We start from the raw sequence: 18294 nt of genomic DNA on the forward strand, positions 1-18294 counted from the left end.
TAGGTTGTTTGAATGCATGCAGTGTTCTTTCAGATCTCTATGTATTTAAAGTTCCCTCTACCCTTAGCATACTCTACCTTGGTAGTTTTCACCACCTGTCTAGGGTAGGGATTCGACGATGGACTTAAAAAACCACCTACAGACCCTTTACGTCTAATCATTCCAAATGATACTTGCATTCTCTGTATTACCATGACTGCTGACATAGAGCTAATTGATGCTTATTCCTTAGATACCTTCATTACTTCTTCTTCAAGAGCAGAAGTTCATGATCCATGAGCCTTCTACCTCTATGCAGTATTGCTTCGTCACGCTTTCACCCAATTATAGTTGTCTCTAATCCTTTATGGTATTAGAGCCACATGCAATTTATAGTTGTAAAAAAAAAAAAAAAAATTGTTTTTAAAAATTTATGTGTTTATTTGGTAATTATTCTCTACAAGTAATTTTTTAAAATAAAATAAAAAATAATTATAATTTCAAGCAACAAGTATAAAGTTGGAGTCTATTCCATGGTATGATTTCAAAATAGTTTTTAATTTAAAAAATAAAAAACTATTTTTAAAATAAAAATTTATAATAAGGAATAACAATTTGTTTTCATTAATTTTTAACTTTCAAAACATCATAGAAACCAAATAAAGTGTGTTATGATTTTTTCTTTTTTCATTTTCATCAACTAACATAAAAAAATTTCAAATAGGATTTTTTTTTTAATTATACTTGTTTTTATGATTTTTTTTAAATTCTAATTATAGATATTATTTTAATTTAGAAGGGTAAGATCAAATATTATTTTAATTTAAAAGAATAAAATATTTGAAAATAATAAGGGAAGTCACTAAAAATGATTTTTTCATTTATTTTTATTTTTATTATTAAATCTGTTATGTTTGGATATTTTTTTCCTTCATTAAAAACGTAATCAATGATTGGGTGTTTTGAAACCGATCGAAATTGGGTGTTTTTTTTTTTCAAAAAAGAATTATTTTGATAAAAAAACTCACGTAATATATTTACATATAAGTCTTCTTCCCATTTTCCACTTCCCTCTAACTCTCGTTCTCCTCTTTTGTTTTCCATGTCCCAGGAAGCCTAAGTCAAACCTTGCACTGTGAGTCACTGCTCAGACGTGTCCGCTTTGGATTTGCTATGTGGGTGTGATCGGAAAATGTTGCGAATAAAAGTCTGCCACGTTTCAAGCAGTAGTGTTCTTCAACGTCACAGTGCTGTACTTTAAGCCTCCGTCACAGATCCACATACACTCTGACTCTGTAGTCCGTCTGTACCGTCCGAAACTCTCTCCACTGCTCTACGGAATGGCGGGAAGAGTGGTCATGATTTTATCAATCTTAATTCTTCTTCCCTTCGTTGCCTTTTCCCTCTCCAAAGCCGACGAACCAGAAGATCTCACTCTGCTCCAATCCCAAGACCAAAATGACGCCGTATTGCCTCCTCCAGATCCAAACCCCTTCAACGGCGGCGATGACGATGACCTATCCGATTCAGACGGTGCCGGCGGCGACGACGACTCGGATCGCGAGGTGGTTGACGAGAAGGATGTCGTGGTGTTGAAGGAGGCGAATTTCAGCGAGTTCCTGGAGAGGAATCCCTACGTGATGGTTGAATTCTATGCGCCGTGGTGCGGCCATTGCAAGGCACTGGCGCCGGAGTATGCGGAGGCGGCGACTGAGTTGAAGGGAGAGGCGGTGCTCGCCAAGGTTGATGGTACGGAGGAGAGTGGGCTCATGGACAAGTATGAGGTGCAGGGGTTTCCGACTTTGTATTTCTATGCTGATGGAGTTCATAAGGCCTATTCTGGACTGAGGACTAAGTGAGTTCCTTCAATTCCTTTGCTTTTGTTGGATTTTAATTTTGACTTGTGGTTGTGCTCTCCTTGGGTGCTGAGAAAATGTAGGTAAAGAAATGAAATTAACAAAATGTGTCTTGCATTTTAATTATGCCTGAGTTTTTCAATTTTTGGGGAAAAACAATGCTGCCGAATATAAGATTCAATTTTTTTTTGTTTTTTTTGCTTTTCTGTGGTTTTCTTGTCAATCAACCTGAGGGTTGGAGATTTTGACTTGAGTTGGAAAATGTGATATGCTTAAATTGTTAAATCTTGGCTAAGTCGGAGAAGAAGCAAATAGATGCAAAACCACACTTATTTTTCAATTTTTCCATATGAGTGATTGCTGTTCCGTTCGAATAAGTTCATTTATTTATGCTCCGTTTGGATCCTGAAGAGTACTTTAAAATGGGAAAAAGAAGGAAAAAAAAAATGTAGGAAAGAATCCAAATTTTCCTATTTGTTTTATCTTGAAAACCACAAAGGAATCAAATATATATATATATATATATATTTTTTTTTGAAATTTCATATATTTTCACATTCTTCATTAAATAAATTTGGAGAGGTATGTAAAAAAATTCATTTAATTTGGACCTATTTTTATTTTGCTTCAACTTTTCTTGTCTTCCATTTTCCCCCTCCATTTTCTTTTCATTGTATTTTCCTTCATACTTTCTTAAATGGAGCCTTAGTGAATTTTGTAGTAAGAAAATAGCTCAATTTGATGAGTTTTCCATTTGATTTTTATTACGTGCTATTAAAATGTTATGGTAATTGAGAACTTTTATAACATTAGAAGACAACCCAGATGTTTAGAACTTATAAAATGGAGTAGAGTTCTTAGGATACAAAGTAATTTTTTAAATATTAATTACGAAATAACACCACTAAATAAGGGATCTCCTTTTTCATCTTGTTTAACATCTTATATGATTTTTTTTTTTTTAAGATTCTCCCAAGTGATAGAATGTTCTATTTAATGAATTCAATTTATTAACATGTCACACTATATAGAAAAAAAACCACATTCTACTTAATAATTTACATGGAAATCCTCTTTGCCAAGTCAAGAACCTCAAGCCTCATTCAGTTTCTCAACAATCCATTACTCAAAGAATGGATATCCAAATGATTGTATTTTTAAATCTGAGCCACTAGGTGAATCTCTTGCCTACTCATCTTGTGTAATTTCTTTGCAATCAATCCTTAATTTCTTCAACACTTGAAATTGCTTCAAGATCCCCAACGTTATGCCAAACATTTGGACTCTTTCTACATTTGAAGAAGAGCAAGATTACATTGGTTAATGATACATGGAGGATCCAAAATTGTGGTAAAATTGTCTCAAGTGCACACAAGATATAGATTGTGGAAATCTAACCCTAGATTTTTCTCAAAGATGCTTTTAAAGAACTCTCAATAAAGTTAGTTGTAAATTAAGTGATGAAACCCTATTTATAGTTGGTTAGAGCTTCATAGCAACCTTCATAACTATCTTTTGGCACACAAAGAATTGACATAGATTAGCACTAGAATCATAAATTGATCTTGCCTCACTTGTGCATTTGGGCAAGTCCTTAGCACACATGCGTTCAAGATTTTCTTGCACATGTGGAAAGTAAGATGCTAAAGAACTTGTCTTTAAACTTTCTTGCCCATGTGAGCCAGTCCCTTGATCATGTGCTCAAGTGAGATGTAGGAAGCTGCCTCTTTGGCTACTCTTGTACATGTGCACAAGTGCCTTACACATGCATGCATCTTCCTTGTTCAAGGTTAAGTTTGCATCACTATTCTACAATCCATTATTTTGTGCCTTGAGGCAATTGTTCTAAAAGGCTTGCCTCAAGGCTAGGCTATGCAAATTAGCCTTCAGGCTATAGCCTTAATAGAGGGTAATCAAGGTTTAAGCCTCACTCGATTGAGGGTTATAGCCTTGAGGTTATAACATTGAGGCTATTGAGGCTTAAGCCTTAAATATTCAAAACGTTTGAATGGGTTTAAGGCCTTTATGGGCTTTTTTATACATTTGTTAAGAGGGTTTTGGTATAGATTTATAAGTTTTGTTTTGCATCCAAGATTAGGATTAATTTTTTAAAAATAAGGGCTTTGTTGACTACTAATTAATCCTTTAAATGGAAATGAAAGGAAGAGATTGGGAAGAAGAAATAAAAGAATTGTTGCTCACTATAGTGATCGAGTTTATATATAATCATTATCTTATTATTGATGGATAAAGGAAAAAAAGATCACAGTGATTAATGGATAAAGAAAAAGGGGTTGCTAATAACATTGATGGAGGATAATAGAGTAATGAGATATAATTATGATTCATTGGAGAATCTTACTAGTGATAATGATGGTGGTTTTGAAGATTATTTGATAACTGCATGAGAGAGAGTTGGACTTTAGAAGAGACAAGAAAAACTAAATTAGAAGTTATTGAAAATGACATTCAACTAATTTGATTATTATTTACTATATGATTTACTTATTATTTAATTTTCATGTGATTTGTTAGTATTTTTCTGATTTTAAGATATTTTTTCTTTTTACTATTATTATTATGATGTTTTAAATTGAGGCTTACACCTTGTTCCTTGAGGTTATGCTTCCTCTCATTAAGGCAAAACACCTCGAGACCGCTTTTAGCCTTTTAAAATATTGGAGAGCATATAGACATTGTCTTTTATTGATAGACACCAACCTTGGACTCGAACTTGAACTTTGTTGGCATTGATTGATCATATGATTCAAGTTGTTATAAAAACCAAAGCTAAAATTAAGATGGAATTGCTAATATGAATGTAATACATAAGTTGAATGTTACGAAAGCTAGATTGATACTTGAACTTCTGAATGATGTTTAGCATGTCATATTGGGTCAATGGGAATCATGTAAGGTCATCCATCTTGCAAAAATGAAGCAAATGCTCGCCAAAGCCAACTGCAAGATTGAGCAAGCACAAAGACATGCTCTTGAGCTTATAAAAATGATCAAACCAAAAACTAAGGATACACTCAACACTAGTTTTGAAAGCAATCTTTTTATGATAAGACAATAAATCTAATACCTATCAAAAAAAAAAAAAACACAAAGACAAAAGAAATCTAAAACGTATTGATTGCACATTCAATGACGTACCAAGTCTTACTAGGAATTTGCTCCCTTCAAATCAACAAATTCAACTTATGGACTTATTTAATTCACTAGACAACTTGGAGTCAGTTGTCCTTAATAGTCATAGTCATCGAATATATAACCTTTATTTTATTTTACCAAAGCACTACCCAACAAAGTTCTTAAGCTTTCTAGATAGCCCATGTAGTAAGTTCAAGAGCAACAACCATGAAGCCAATTGGCTTTAGGACATTAGATGCTAAGACATTTGTTAGGAACACAAACTCGAACAAAAAAGGGTGCAACAGCTAAGTTACATATGCATACATGCTATATCCATTGTTTGATGCGTCTCATTGCTATTTAGTTAGCCAAGAAACCTAATTATTGGGTAGGTAGAAAAGTTATTGTTCATCATTTGTGCTCTTGACTATTCTCTTACCATCTCTGACACAAATCCTAGTGCGCCTACTTAGGCATAGGACTTGGTTATTAAATGGGGGAAAGATTTTTTGCTATGTCACATGGATTTGGGTACAGGGGCCAATGCTAGTATGTATCTAGCTTTTTGATCCTTCATATATCAAATTCTGGATACAGGGCTTCGATTGAAAAATGATCTTGAATGATATTTGGATATGACATAATAAAGGGAAATTTTCAATTAGAAACAAAAAATTAACATTTTCTTGGAAAAAACAAGGTTTTCTTTCTTTTTTCTTTCATCCTTATCTTTAGAAAAGAAAAAATAATGAAAATAGAGAATATCCAAAGCAATATAAGAGTATTTGAAAATGATCCCCATATCGATACCCACACCCTTGTCATATCATATTGGCACAGGTATTTTGGGTGAAATTAAAGTGTGTATCACAAATTCTTTTGGACAAATGTCTTTATTATTTATTTTTATTAAACATGGGCAAACAACCAAGGGATAGGGAGATAGGGAGGTAGAAAGCTAGAAAATTCATCGTTAATTGTTCTAGAATTAATTAAGTAAAACCTTGATATATCAATGGATATTCTCATGTTGATTATTGATTAATCTTGGCTCACACAATTTCAAAACTACTTTTTTTTTTTTTTTTTCATTTTTGATAGGCAAATACATTATCAAACCATATGCAAAATATGAATCAAGTTTTTTGCTTATAGTATTTGAAATTCTATTAATTCATATGAACAACTCATGTCAACCATGGCTACATCCTTATAATCAACACACTGAAGTTTCCAATGATTTTTTTTTTTTTTGGGAAAAAAGAAAGTGTTTAGATGAATCTAATAGAGCTATATAACATCATAAAAATATATGTTAAGATTCTTAATCTCCATTGAAGGTATATCTGGAAAGGTATAATTTATTTTGCTCATCAACTTTGCATTGTTCTCTAAAAAGAGTCTAGTGTATTCTATTTGAATGGATTTGAACCTTTTTTTTTTTTTGATAGGTAAAGATAATTCATTAAAAAGAGACGCCAAAAAAGCGACTCAAGGTATACAGAACTTTGCAAGGTATACAAACCTAAACAGCCACCACCAAAAAGGCTAAAGAAAAATAAAGAGGCCCAAAAAGTCACCTAGCCCAAAAACAACCTTAAGAGGATCCCAATCAATCAATAAAATTAACTATAGTTATAGGGCATTAAGAGTTTTGGCATTTAACCGTGTTTGTGCCCTTATGAGTTAATTGTGATATGTCTCAAGCTCCCCTAGAAGATTTAGAGGAAGAAATTTTATGAAAATTGTCACAACTTGATGCACTAAAGATTGATTACATGACTTTCACATTGTTCTCACTCATTTCATTCTCATTTTTGTCCCAACTTAGTTTTGGTTTTTCTATACATTAGAACTTGTATCCTTATGTAGAACCATAAGTGATGATCAACCAAGCTCAACCGAATTCTAAACTTGTCTGTTATATATATATGTATGTATGTATTAACCTTTGAATGAGTGTGGTTGTCATCCCAAAATATTGAGGTCTTGCTATTGATGCTTCTCTTTTAAGCAATTACGGATTGAATCAAAACAAATTTTGATCGAGCTTGCTTTGATGTCAATAGAAAATTTGTCTAAATTTCTCTCAATTGATGGAATGTTCTATTTTATGAATTCAAAGTATTAGTATCTCACAATCCAAATAAAAAACACATCCACAATTACTCAATCATTTTAATGGAAAGCGTCTTCACAAGGTCAAAAACCATGAGACTCAATTGACTTCTCAACAATCCATTAATAAAAAAATTGATACAAATGTTTTTCTTACCAAATTTGAGCCACTAGATTAATCTTTGGTTTACTTAGCCCATGCTACTCCTTTTCAATCAATCCTTGATTTCTTCTAACATTTAAAATTTCTTCAAGACTCCTACCTTCATGCGAAATCTTTGAACTCCCTCTACATTTGAGAATGAATGAGATTGCATTGATAAAAAATCCATGGAGAATTCAAAGTTGTGGTAAAATTGTCTCTAGTGTACACAAGAATTGCTCAAATAACCCTCCTTTGAACTTATATGGGAGAGCAGGAAGCTTCTGGAACCTCTTAGAACAATCCACATTTGTCTACTAGTGGAGGAGTGTGGAAGATTTTAGAGAAGTCTAGAGATGTCCACACATCTCTACACAAGGATGGAAGACAAGGGAAGTGTGTGAGGCATTCTAGAGAGTTCTAGATTACACTTGTACATATGTTGTACATAACCTTTGTATAGAGAATTCTAGAGAATTTTAGGGTACAGTGGAACCTTTGTGGGTTCCAGAGAGGTCCTTGGGTGCCTATAAATAGGAGGTGACCTCATTTTGCCAAGACACCAAGTAGGTTGAGAGCTTCCTAGCATTGTAAAGCATTCTTGTGCAATACAAAACTTTCTTTCTTAAGTGTTGCCTTCATTGTGCATTGTAGCTACAAAGTCATGTAGCGTTGCTGAGCATAGCAAGCTAAGATTGGGGAAAGACTGATTTAGCAACATCAAGTGGCTTGAGTTGTCTAAGTGCCGCACGTGAGCTTAGGAAAGGCCTAAATTCGTGACAAGTAACCCTAAATTTTTCCCAAAGATGCTCTCATTGAGTTCTCAACAAAGTTGGTTATGGATAAAGTGATCAAGCCCTATTTATCGGTGGTTAGATCTTTGTGACAACCTTTATAACTAACTTTTGATACCCAAAGATTTGAAATGGATTAACACCAGACTTACAAAATGATCTTGCCTCTCTTGCAGACATGCATAAAAGGGATGCTACTTCATGTATTTGCTTGCACAGTGTACAAGTCTCTTTATGCATGTGCACAAATGAGATGCTAAAAGATTGCATCTTTGGACTTTCCTGTGCATTTGTGCAATTGAGATGCAGAAAATTACCTCTTTAGCCACTTTAATACATGTTTGCAAGTCTCTTTCACAATCGCCCAAGTACCTTGTGTATTTCTTGCTCAAGCTTAAGTCTTGCCTTGAGATAATTATGTACCTTTTAACATACAGCACTCGACATTGTCTTCTGATGGAGGACACCGACCTTGAACCTTGACATTGTTGCCACTGATTGATCATATGGCTCAAGTCAGAACAAAAAACATAAACTAAATTTAAGACGAAATTTTCAATACAAAATATAATACAACATAAATTGAATGATAAGAAACTAGATTGTATAGCAGTTGAGTTTTTTATTTTATTTTATTTTTTAATGTCATGAAAGTTTGGATGAAAATTCAAGTAGGGAAGATTTAATATTTACCTGCAGTAGTTGTTGTAATTTGGGGCATTCTTTCATGTAATAGTTTTAAAAATATGGATTGATCATCATTGCAGATGCAGTGTGGAAAAAGAATGGCTTGTTTTGTGTCCCTTATCAGTCTTAATACTTCTTAATTTAATATACAGAGATGCTATTGTGGCTTGGGTCAAGAAGAAGATGGAGTCTGGCATCCACAACATAACAACAACAGTGGAGGCAGAAGGCATATTGACTACAGAATCAAAAATTGTTTTGGGGTTCCTGGACAGTTTAGAGGTATTTCTCTATTTATCTAAAGGCACTCTACTGATTGTGGTTTGATTCCAAACAACCTTGACAGTGAATTAGCAAGGAAAACGAAAACAAGTGTCCATATTGAAAATATAGCTGGAGCTTTTTATTCTCTTTTCCTGGAAGTTCTTTGCCGCAAGGTTCTTCCTCCTTCAATTCCACAGTAGTTTTGGTGGATAATTAAAAATCACAATGATGATTGATATAATATTTCCTATAATACTCTAGGTTATCCATTTTTCTTTTATGGAGATTATCAAATTCCAATTAGATGATCAAACCTTAGAAACCCGGAAATTATGAAACAGATGTATTATTTTACTAACATAAACTGTCTGCGATTTTATTTAACTGCATTAGATGCTTAATCTTATTATGTCTCCAAGAGTTTTGTAGCCTCTGCTGGTTGGGTGGTTGTAATGCCATAATTTGGAGAGATTGAGCACTGCTAACAATTTGCCCTTAGAAACTGAAAGATCAATTCCTGAGTTTGAGATTTTTTCCCCCTTAATTCCTTTAATTGGATTTTGATAACTAAAAAAACTTGCATATATTTGAACTTCACTACTATATTAGTGGAATTATTTCATGAAAGCTATGGAAAGTCAACATGTTAAACCTCTGTGATGTAAACACTGCTCAACTATATTTCCTACAATACTTACAGGGTCCAGAGAGTCAGGAGTTGGCTGCTGCTTCAAGATTGGAAGATGATGTCAACTTCTATCAAACTGCTAGTCCAGAGGTGGCAAAGCTTTTCCACATTGATCAACAAGTCAAACGTCCTGCACTGGTATTGCTAAAGAAGGAGGCTGAAAAATTGAGCCACTTTGGTTAGTCTGCTCAACACCTTAATGCTCTGGTGGTTTCAAATGTATATTACAGAGGGACCTTTACTTATACTTCCAATTTTCATGTCAACAGATGGTCAGTTTATCAAATCGGCTATAGCTGAGTTTGTATTTGCAAACAAGCATCCTTTGGTAATCATTTTTACTAAGGAAAGTTCTCGGCAGATTTTCGAAAATCCAATTAAAAAACAGGTAAGTCCTGCTGGTTCCATACTCTTACATTTAGGTATTTTAATATTTCACCATTTTGACATGTATCTGTTTCTTTCTCAGTTGTTGCTTTTTGCCACTTCAAAGGATTCAGAGAATGTTCTACCTCAATTTCAAGAAGCAGCAAAAGCTTTCAAGGGAAAGGTAAATTTATTATTTGTGGAGTGCATTATGAACATCTGTTAATAGCATAAATTTTTGTTCCTCTACTGAACTCAGACCCATCTATGTGAATAACCATTGCCTTGTTTAATTTAATGTAGATAAGTCATTTAGAATTTTCCTTTCTTTTGTTTTAATTAATAAATTTCTTCCCACCAAACGAAAAACTGTCTGAATCATCCAGATTTTAGTTCGTGATCAATATCAAACCAAGAAACTGACCTAGAATTCATTTGATCATATTCTCCTTGAATATTGTTGTCATATTAAAAACAGTCCATGCAATGTGTGCTTTTAGTCATTGTTTGGATGTGATCGTTTCTTCACTACAAATACAAGCATGGGTCTGGATGTTGGGTTCCAATATAGACACTATGTTGCAGACACAAAAAACCCCTGAGATCTAGGTCTTGGGGCATGGTTATATGTGTGCTTGTTTTTTGAATGTACTGCATGGGATATAAATATTTGTCTTTAAGTTCATATGCAGTCAAGAGGAAAAGAACTGCAAGGAGTTGGGAAAAAGTTCTTGACACTACACACACACACACACACACACACACACATATATATACATGAACTCCTCTTTAACATGTAAACAAGTTTTAAAGTCGTAGGTCCAAAGTCAACAATATCTACATGGTTGGAAATAGGTTATTATAAATGGTATCAGAGTTTATCCTCGACCTTGATGTGGGCCTCTGTTTGTTTGGCTTATAAGGGGTGTCTGTTTTTGTTTGTCTCTGCAATCCTATGAGACATGATGAAGATGTCTTGCCTGCATATGAGAGGGGGGCGGATAGAGGAAAAGTTTCTAACATTATAAATGTATGAACTCATCTTAGTCATGTAGACACATTTTAAAGCCATGAGAATCCTTTGGGCTCTGCAAAATTAATAAAACAATGTAGCAACAACAACTAATTATAGAACTTGTGGAATAAGAAAGAAATATCTTAGTTTCTTTGACATGTCTCTTTTATATTATGTGATCATTGTCTATGTTCAATCCTTGTTTCTAGCAGACATTTTAACAGCTAACTTATTTATTAATATGATCTTCTGGGTTCCTTGCAGCTTATTTTTGTGTATGTGGAAATGGACAACAAGGATGGTAAATCAGTTGCAGATTACTTTGGTGTAACTGGAGATGCTCCAAGAGTGAGTTTTTCCCCATACTCAGTTCCTGCTTTTGTTTCTATTTGTCCTTTCATGTATTTGATCCATCCATGACTTGAACCAACTTTTGGTTGTCATCCATTTGCATGTAGGTTCTTGCATACACAGGAAATGACGATGCCAAGAAGTATGTATTGGATGGTGAATTAACCTTGACCAGTATTAAGGTATGATGTTTTATTTTATATTTATTTTTTCCTAGTTTTATTCTGGCAATTCTGGGCAAATAGCTCAAATATCCATAATTTTTTTCATTTTCCAATAAGCATGATGGTTCATGATCTACTATTGTAACTATCATATCTCTCTATCATCTCATAGTCATTCGGCGAAGATTTCTTGGAAGACAAGCTTAAGCGTTTTTACAAGTCAGACCCAATCCCAGAGACAGTAAGTTGTTAAGACTTCCTTTATGACACTGGTGATTGATGAGCACTCTCATCCCTCTGATCCAACTTTCTTTCCATGTATAATTGTTGCAGAATGACGGGGATGTAAAAATTGTTGTCGGTGATAATTTCGATGAACTTGTTTTGCATGAATCAAAGGATGTTCTTCTTGAGGTAGTAATGTAGCTAATGTTAATAGATGAATCATCAAATATACATTAAGTTTTTAATTGTTCTCTGTGGATTTATTCTGATGTATTTTTGTGATTTCTATTTCTTGTTTGAATTAGATATATGATCCCTCGTGTGGGTATTGCCAAGCATTGGAACCAACATACAACAAGCTTGCCAAGTATTTGAGAGGCATTGATTCACTTGTTATAGCCAAGATGGATGGGACAAAAAATGAGCACCCAAGAGCAAAGGTATCATTTAGAAGCTTTCAGTTATTGTAATTGTTTGTCTCCCCTGACTGTTTATATTGTTAAAACTGCTTCACTAGTATGTGGGATATGAGTCTGTGAGTGCATTCAAGAACCCTTGTTTTGATTGATAACTAGTTTTGGTTTTGGAGTTCAACTGGGCAAGTGGTTGGCAAAGAATAAGCCATACCACTCCCTCCCCTTCAAAAATGCTTTTTGGAGTCCATAAGAAGCACCATGGCCAAGTTAGTCAATTTCAGTTTTCTGAATGGTTTTTTGTGACAATGTCATGGATTGAGTTATTTTGACAACATATAGATATATCTTCTCCTTAATATATATTTGGACAGGTTAATTTCTGCTCCTTGTTTGCATCGCTGATTCCTTTATGTTTATACATCATTATTTATCTCACAGAATGGTATGGAGAGGATGTAAATGTGAAAGCATTCATAGACCTACTCTTATTATTTTTCTCCTTGAAGCCCATTGAACTGATGTGTGACAGATAACATGCAACCATGGAAATTTTAGTATGCACCATTGATTTGTTTTGGTTTATAAATTGAGGATACTGAAGGGTGACAGTAAATGCTTATGAGAGAAAAGCGAGAACATTTGGGTGAAAGTTGTTTTTCTTTTGCAGACTGATGGGTTCCCTACAATTCTTTTCTTCCCGGCTGGGAATAAGAGCTTTGATCGGTTAGTGGAATTTAATTTCTCCAATTTGTCACTTTTGTGGATACTGTTTAAATTCCCCATCATTCTTGTCTAGTTAACTCCAGGTATCAGTATCACCCATGCCCTCTAGCATCACTTGATTTTCTTATCTGAGATTTGATTTTTGGGTTCTGCAGATCACTTTGATGGTGACCGTACTTTGGTGGCATTCTATAAGTTCCTCAAGAAGTATGCATCCATCCCTTTCAAGCTCAAAAAACCAGCTTCATACCAGAGCTCCAAGGGTGCTGAGGCCAAGGATGGCAATGAGAACAATAACAGTGTCAAGGATGAATTGTGAGATCTGACCAGCATTTTGTTGGATTTGGTTATTAGGTTTTGGATACAGAAAACAACAGAGAGTATAAAAAAGGCTTAGGCAAGGCAGAGTTCAATTATATTAATTGTATTTTGTAACTTAAATTCTCCTTCTTCCCCCCATTCAAGAATCCTGAGAATGCCATAAAAGTTTTTATTCATGTAAGATGTTTATAGTAGTGCGGTTAAGGAGGTAATGAAGATAGGGGTGCATGGCTAATACCCATTGTGGATGAGTGTAATGAAGGCATTGGTGGCTCCATTGTAAGGTTCAAATGGGCCGATGGAGTTATAGAGGGATATATTTTTCAGTTATATATCATGAAATTTAAAAAATAGGCTTATTGTTTTTTGGCAGCTTCCTATTGTTTGCTATTAGTTATTGTCTTCTATATCTGAAATTGGAAGTTAGAACACATGCCAATATGGTGCCAATTGTTAGATTTCAAAATTAAAAATCTTGAAGTCATGCTTGGTATGTCGAATGAGGAGTGAGAACGAACATCTTACTCCATTTTTTCATCATTCTCATATTTGGGTAATTTAAACGAAACTCCAGTGATTTTGTCAAATTCTGTTGACATAATTTTTCATAGATTTTTGTTCATCATGAATGATCTTTCTCTATGGTGGCATGAAGAAAATTCTCAAGATTGATCACTCTTATAAGGGATGGTCTTTAATTAATATTAGTGTTGCCTTTGCTCTTTGTTTGCTCATCATTTGGGGTGGTGGCTTGGGTATTTTTGCAACCATCAGTTAATGAGGTTTTGCCAAAATAGCAATGAGTTTTGTTAGATCCAATCGTAAAATAGTTTAAAAATTAGAACTTGTTTGACAGTGATTTTAAAAAGCGCTTTTAACTTTTTAATAATTAAATTTTTTTATCATTCAAGTATTATAAAATCTAAAAACATTTTCTAAAATTATTGTCAGAATGACAAAGAGAAAGGGGAAAAAGAAAACACTTTCCTCAAGACCTAGTTCCTTTGCTCTAGGGATGATGAGGAGGATTTGTCCAGTGTATTTTTATTTTGTAGATAGATGGGAAGTAAGCTAGTGTATTTCCTTCCAAGAGTAAGAATGCTGGGTTGAGGATAGGGATAGGATAGGCATAATTTAGTTTAGTTTGGTTCTTTAAGCAATCCAAGAATTGAACCGAAGTTGAATAAATTGAAATATATTAAAACTGATTTAATTATTGAATCAAATTAACTTAATTTATCATTAGTTTACTTCTTTCTCTCCTCTCTTCCTTCAAATCTTAAATTCTATTTATTAAATAAAAAAATTGACAAATTAATAGGATTTTGTGCTTAGGAAATACACCACTGCGATTTCAATAAAGAAGGTAATCAATCATAATTTAAGATATGGTTCTTCATCTATATTAATATATAATTTGCCAACATAATCTTTGATATTCTATGTAAAAAGGGTGATAGAGTATTTGATGTAGCAAAAACCTCTCACCTTTTGGTAGGGAGTGTGACATACAATTTGGTGACCTTGATTACACTAACATAGGTAGGTCAAAGAATTTTTGTCCCCAAGATTATCGATTTGATTTTGTTAAGTGGAATTAGTTACTATCCCTAAGTGATAATTTTCCTTCCAACCATGAGCATGCTTAGGAGAATACGATCAAAGCTAACTTCATCAAGCGAGGGTACGCATAAGTTGGAGCACTTTGCATGTACTAGGTTCTTTTTTTATCTTAAGGAAGGGCTTCAAATTTATTGTGCTTGGGACTATGGTTGGAATACAAGTAGATACAAATTGTTGGTACAACAAAGTCATTAGCTCCATTGATCAAGTCGCGATGACATTAAAATGCTAGTACAACTTATTGACGACCCATTTAGATAATGGAATTCGTAAAATTACTAATTCCACTGACTAGACCATGGCGATGTTAAGACACTAAAACAAATACCACGTTAATGACATATTGGATGTTGGGGTTGTTTCTAGTCCCCAAAAATTGTAAAAATAAAATCCTTTTCTTAATAATTATATCATTATACATTTGCCTTAAATTTAAATCGAAGATGTATTACGCATATGATTTAGAGTTCGTTTGATAACGGTTTTAAGAAGTATTTCTAATTTTTCTAATACTTAAAATTTTTTATCCTTCGAGTATTACAAAAGGTTAATAAAATTACGGCCAAACATACTCTTGATATGCAACCTATTCTCATCTTAATTTCTCTTTTAATTTCTCACAGGATCTCCTTTACTAATTATATATCACGCCGATAACAATGAAAGATTCCATCATTACCACTTAGCTCTCATCTTCGTGGCACCCATAGGAAAGAGACACTGCAATGATTCTAAACGGGTATGTCGTAATTCTATTGAGGAGCAAGGGCATATCCGTGATTTCGAATCCCAAAAGGGCAGTTCATAAATCATAATGAAGCTTCCCTCTGCTGTAGCTCAATTCCGGTAGAGTTTTCTTGACTACCAGCAGACCACCGCAACTTCTGCAGGCACGTTTTCCTCTGTCTGGAAGATATCATCTCTTCTACATTATCATGACTTTCTTCTCTCTTAATATATTTATGATTTTTTCATAGCAAGCACAGATCACTCGCACTGTCACTTTCACTTCATAGACGACTAGATCTTTAATTATGTTTCAATACATTTTCTTGATCTGTTTTCCGTTCTTCTTTTTCTATTTTTTGGGTGAATTTTTTTTATGGGTATTGCTAATTTGATCTTGATCGGTGTTTTATTGTTGGGTTAAGTGAGATATACGCAATACTGGGTTTGTTTTTGGGTGATCAGAAGTGGGGGTGCTCCGTGATGGAATTCTTTGTTATCAGCGTAAAGAAGGGTGGATTTCGTATGGGTTTCTAGGGCGTAATGGCTGGGATTTGGAAACTCAATTTATTTGTTTGGTCTGTTCGGGCGTGGAATGTTCACTAAGCTCCCACTTGCGGGAAAATTCAGTGTGGAGAGAGTAATTAGGTGAAGAACTTATGATCGGTTCTCCTTGATAAGAAAATTCATTCATCTCGATTGGTTTGGTGGGGATTGATTTTGAAACCAATGGGATGATGGTGGGTGCATGAATTGTGATGGGGAGTCATGATAATCCGGTTTGATGTGTGGCATTTTTTATACCGTTAAACTTTTCTGGGAAATATCAAGTGGTATCTAGTTGTTATATTTGGAATTATGCATTTGATCTACTCAATTTCGATGTATAATCTAACTGATTCATCTGAATCATTCTATTAGATTTTCTATACTTTAGATTGTATTGGCCTATTCTCAATGTTAACTGGGTATAGCTCTTTGCATTTTTGTTTCCGTTCTAATCATGTTCAACGGGTCACAATCATTTTAAGCATACTGTATTATTCACATTTTCTCATTCTTTCTCCTTTTTAATCATTGTGGTTCTGTTTCTAGAAAGTGGTTGAATTCACTCTCTTTCTCTGCATTTCGAGCCAACAACAGTGATTTCTTTTTCTTGAATGGTTATAAATTTATTTGAATTTATTGATTTATTGGGTTTTCCTTTTCTTTTTATCTTATATTTGTTGTTCTAGATTTTTCTTGTGCTCTTACTTTTTGATAGATTCAAGGTTCTAAGGTAAATTTGTGCTGTTGTTAACATTAGTGAATAAGCAAATTCAACTAGGAGGGTGGCTTTATGCATGGAAGCATAGAATGCTGGGTAGGCTGCTAATAATTTTGACAAAAAGCATATATGCTTCTCTATAGTAGGCTTTAATAAAAAGAGGATTGATGCAGTAGAGGTGGGTGGGGATAAAGGGCTGGATGATGGATTTTAGAATGTCAGATGGCTGATGAGACCCACTGAGTTGTATTCATTACAACATATGTCCCAATTCTTGTTGCAATTTTTTTTTTTTTTGGCATATCTTTTGATATGCATTGACATGATTCTGTTCTGTTAATCATGTACTAGCCTGGACTCTTAGTGAAACAAATGTGGATACAAGAAGAGGTAGTGTTGGATATTCAGTTGGGGAGGGATGGGAGTGAGGGTGTCTTTGAGAGAGAGTAGGAATGAGAGTTATGCAACAATGGCCTGAGTTCAACAAGTATAATAGATCTATCATCCACCATCTTAGTCACCCAAAGTCAAATTCTTTTTCTTGGACAATATTTTTGTGTTTTGTAATTTATATTTTTGGGGAAATGCTAAAGTTTCATTTCAGGAATTTAGGATATGATAGTCTGAACCAGCACATGGTGAGCTATCCTTAAGAATGAGTATCATCCCAAGATTTAAAGCCTTTTGATTCTGGGACACATTGGACACATGCTTACATGAAAAAATGGAACTAGTCATAATACAATTTCATCTAGAATAAAGTTGCTTCCCTTGAGGTTATTCTTAGATGATTTTATGCTGGAAATATTTTTCTACAAAACTGTCCTGCCAGGTGATGTAACAGACATTTCCACCCTCATGAAACCAAATACACCATAATAATGGACTGTCTATCTTCTCTATATATGCTACTTTACTTAAATATTAGTTTTGCCTCCTGAGTTTCCATTTCTTGAAAGCTACTTCAATTTTTAGCTGCTTTGGTATTTTCAGCAAGTATGGAATCCAACAGAGGCCAGAATGGAATTCAACAATTGCTAGCTGTAGAACAAGAAGCTCAGCATATTGTTAATGCTGCCAGAAATGGTAATTTCTTGCTTCATTCTCTATCTTGAATATTCTTCTAAACAGAACATGAGTTGCAAGTTATGGATGCCATGCATTGGAAACCCCATGTTTGGAGCTAAACTTGGAATATGGTTTGTATGATTTCATGTTTGCTTTCTACAACATGCCACTGTATTAGTTAAATTCTCTGTTCCAACTAATGGTTCATACCCATGTTGGTTTCTGTTTTCAGCAAAAATGGCTAGACTTAAACAGGCCAAAGAAGAGGCTGAGAAGGAGATTGCTGAATTCCGTGTTCGAATGGAAAAAGAATTTCAAAGAAAGGTTGCAGAGGTAAAAAAAAAAAAAGACAGAGAAAAGAAA

The 18294-nt window shown here is 34.1% G+C and overlaps 2 protein-coding genes across 2 annotated transcripts; both read left to right on the forward strand.

Moving 5' to 3' along the window:
* The first annotated feature begins 1069 nt into the window (after positions 1-1069).
* Positions 1070-13428, forward strand: LOC117927437 (protein disulfide isomerase-like 1-4). The gene is made up of 12 exons (XM_034846918.1): positions 1070-1834; positions 8867-8996; positions 9679-9844; positions 9936-10054; positions 10136-10216; positions 11312-11395; positions 11506-11580; positions 11735-11803; positions 11896-11976; positions 12093-12227; positions 12871-12934; positions 13088-13428. Exons 1-12 carry the CDS (start codon positions 1320-1322, stop codon positions 13243-13245), a joined length of 1677 nt encoding a protein of 558 aa, XP_034702809.1. The 5' UTR covers positions 1070-1319; the 3' UTR covers positions 13246-13428.
* Positions 13429-15660: 2232 nt separating this feature from the next.
* Positions 15661-18288, forward strand: LOC117928438 (V-type proton ATPase subunit G-like; the record flags this gene model as incomplete). Its single annotated transcript, XM_034848320.1, has 3 exons — positions 15661-15760; positions 17857-17949; positions 18164-18288. Coding segments are annotated over exons 2-3 (213 nt in total), but the record flags the coding sequence as incomplete, so codon positions are not given.
* Between the last annotated feature and the right edge of the window lie 6 nt (positions 18289-18294).

The sequence above is a fragment of the Vitis riparia genome, chromosome 13 (genome assembly GCF_004353265.1).
Source record: "Vitis riparia cultivar Riparia Gloire de Montpellier isolate 1030 chromosome 13, EGFV_Vit.rip_1.0, whole genome shotgun sequence".
Taxonomy (NCBI): Eukaryota; Viridiplantae; Streptophyta; class Magnoliopsida; order Vitales; family Vitaceae; genus Vitis; species Vitis riparia.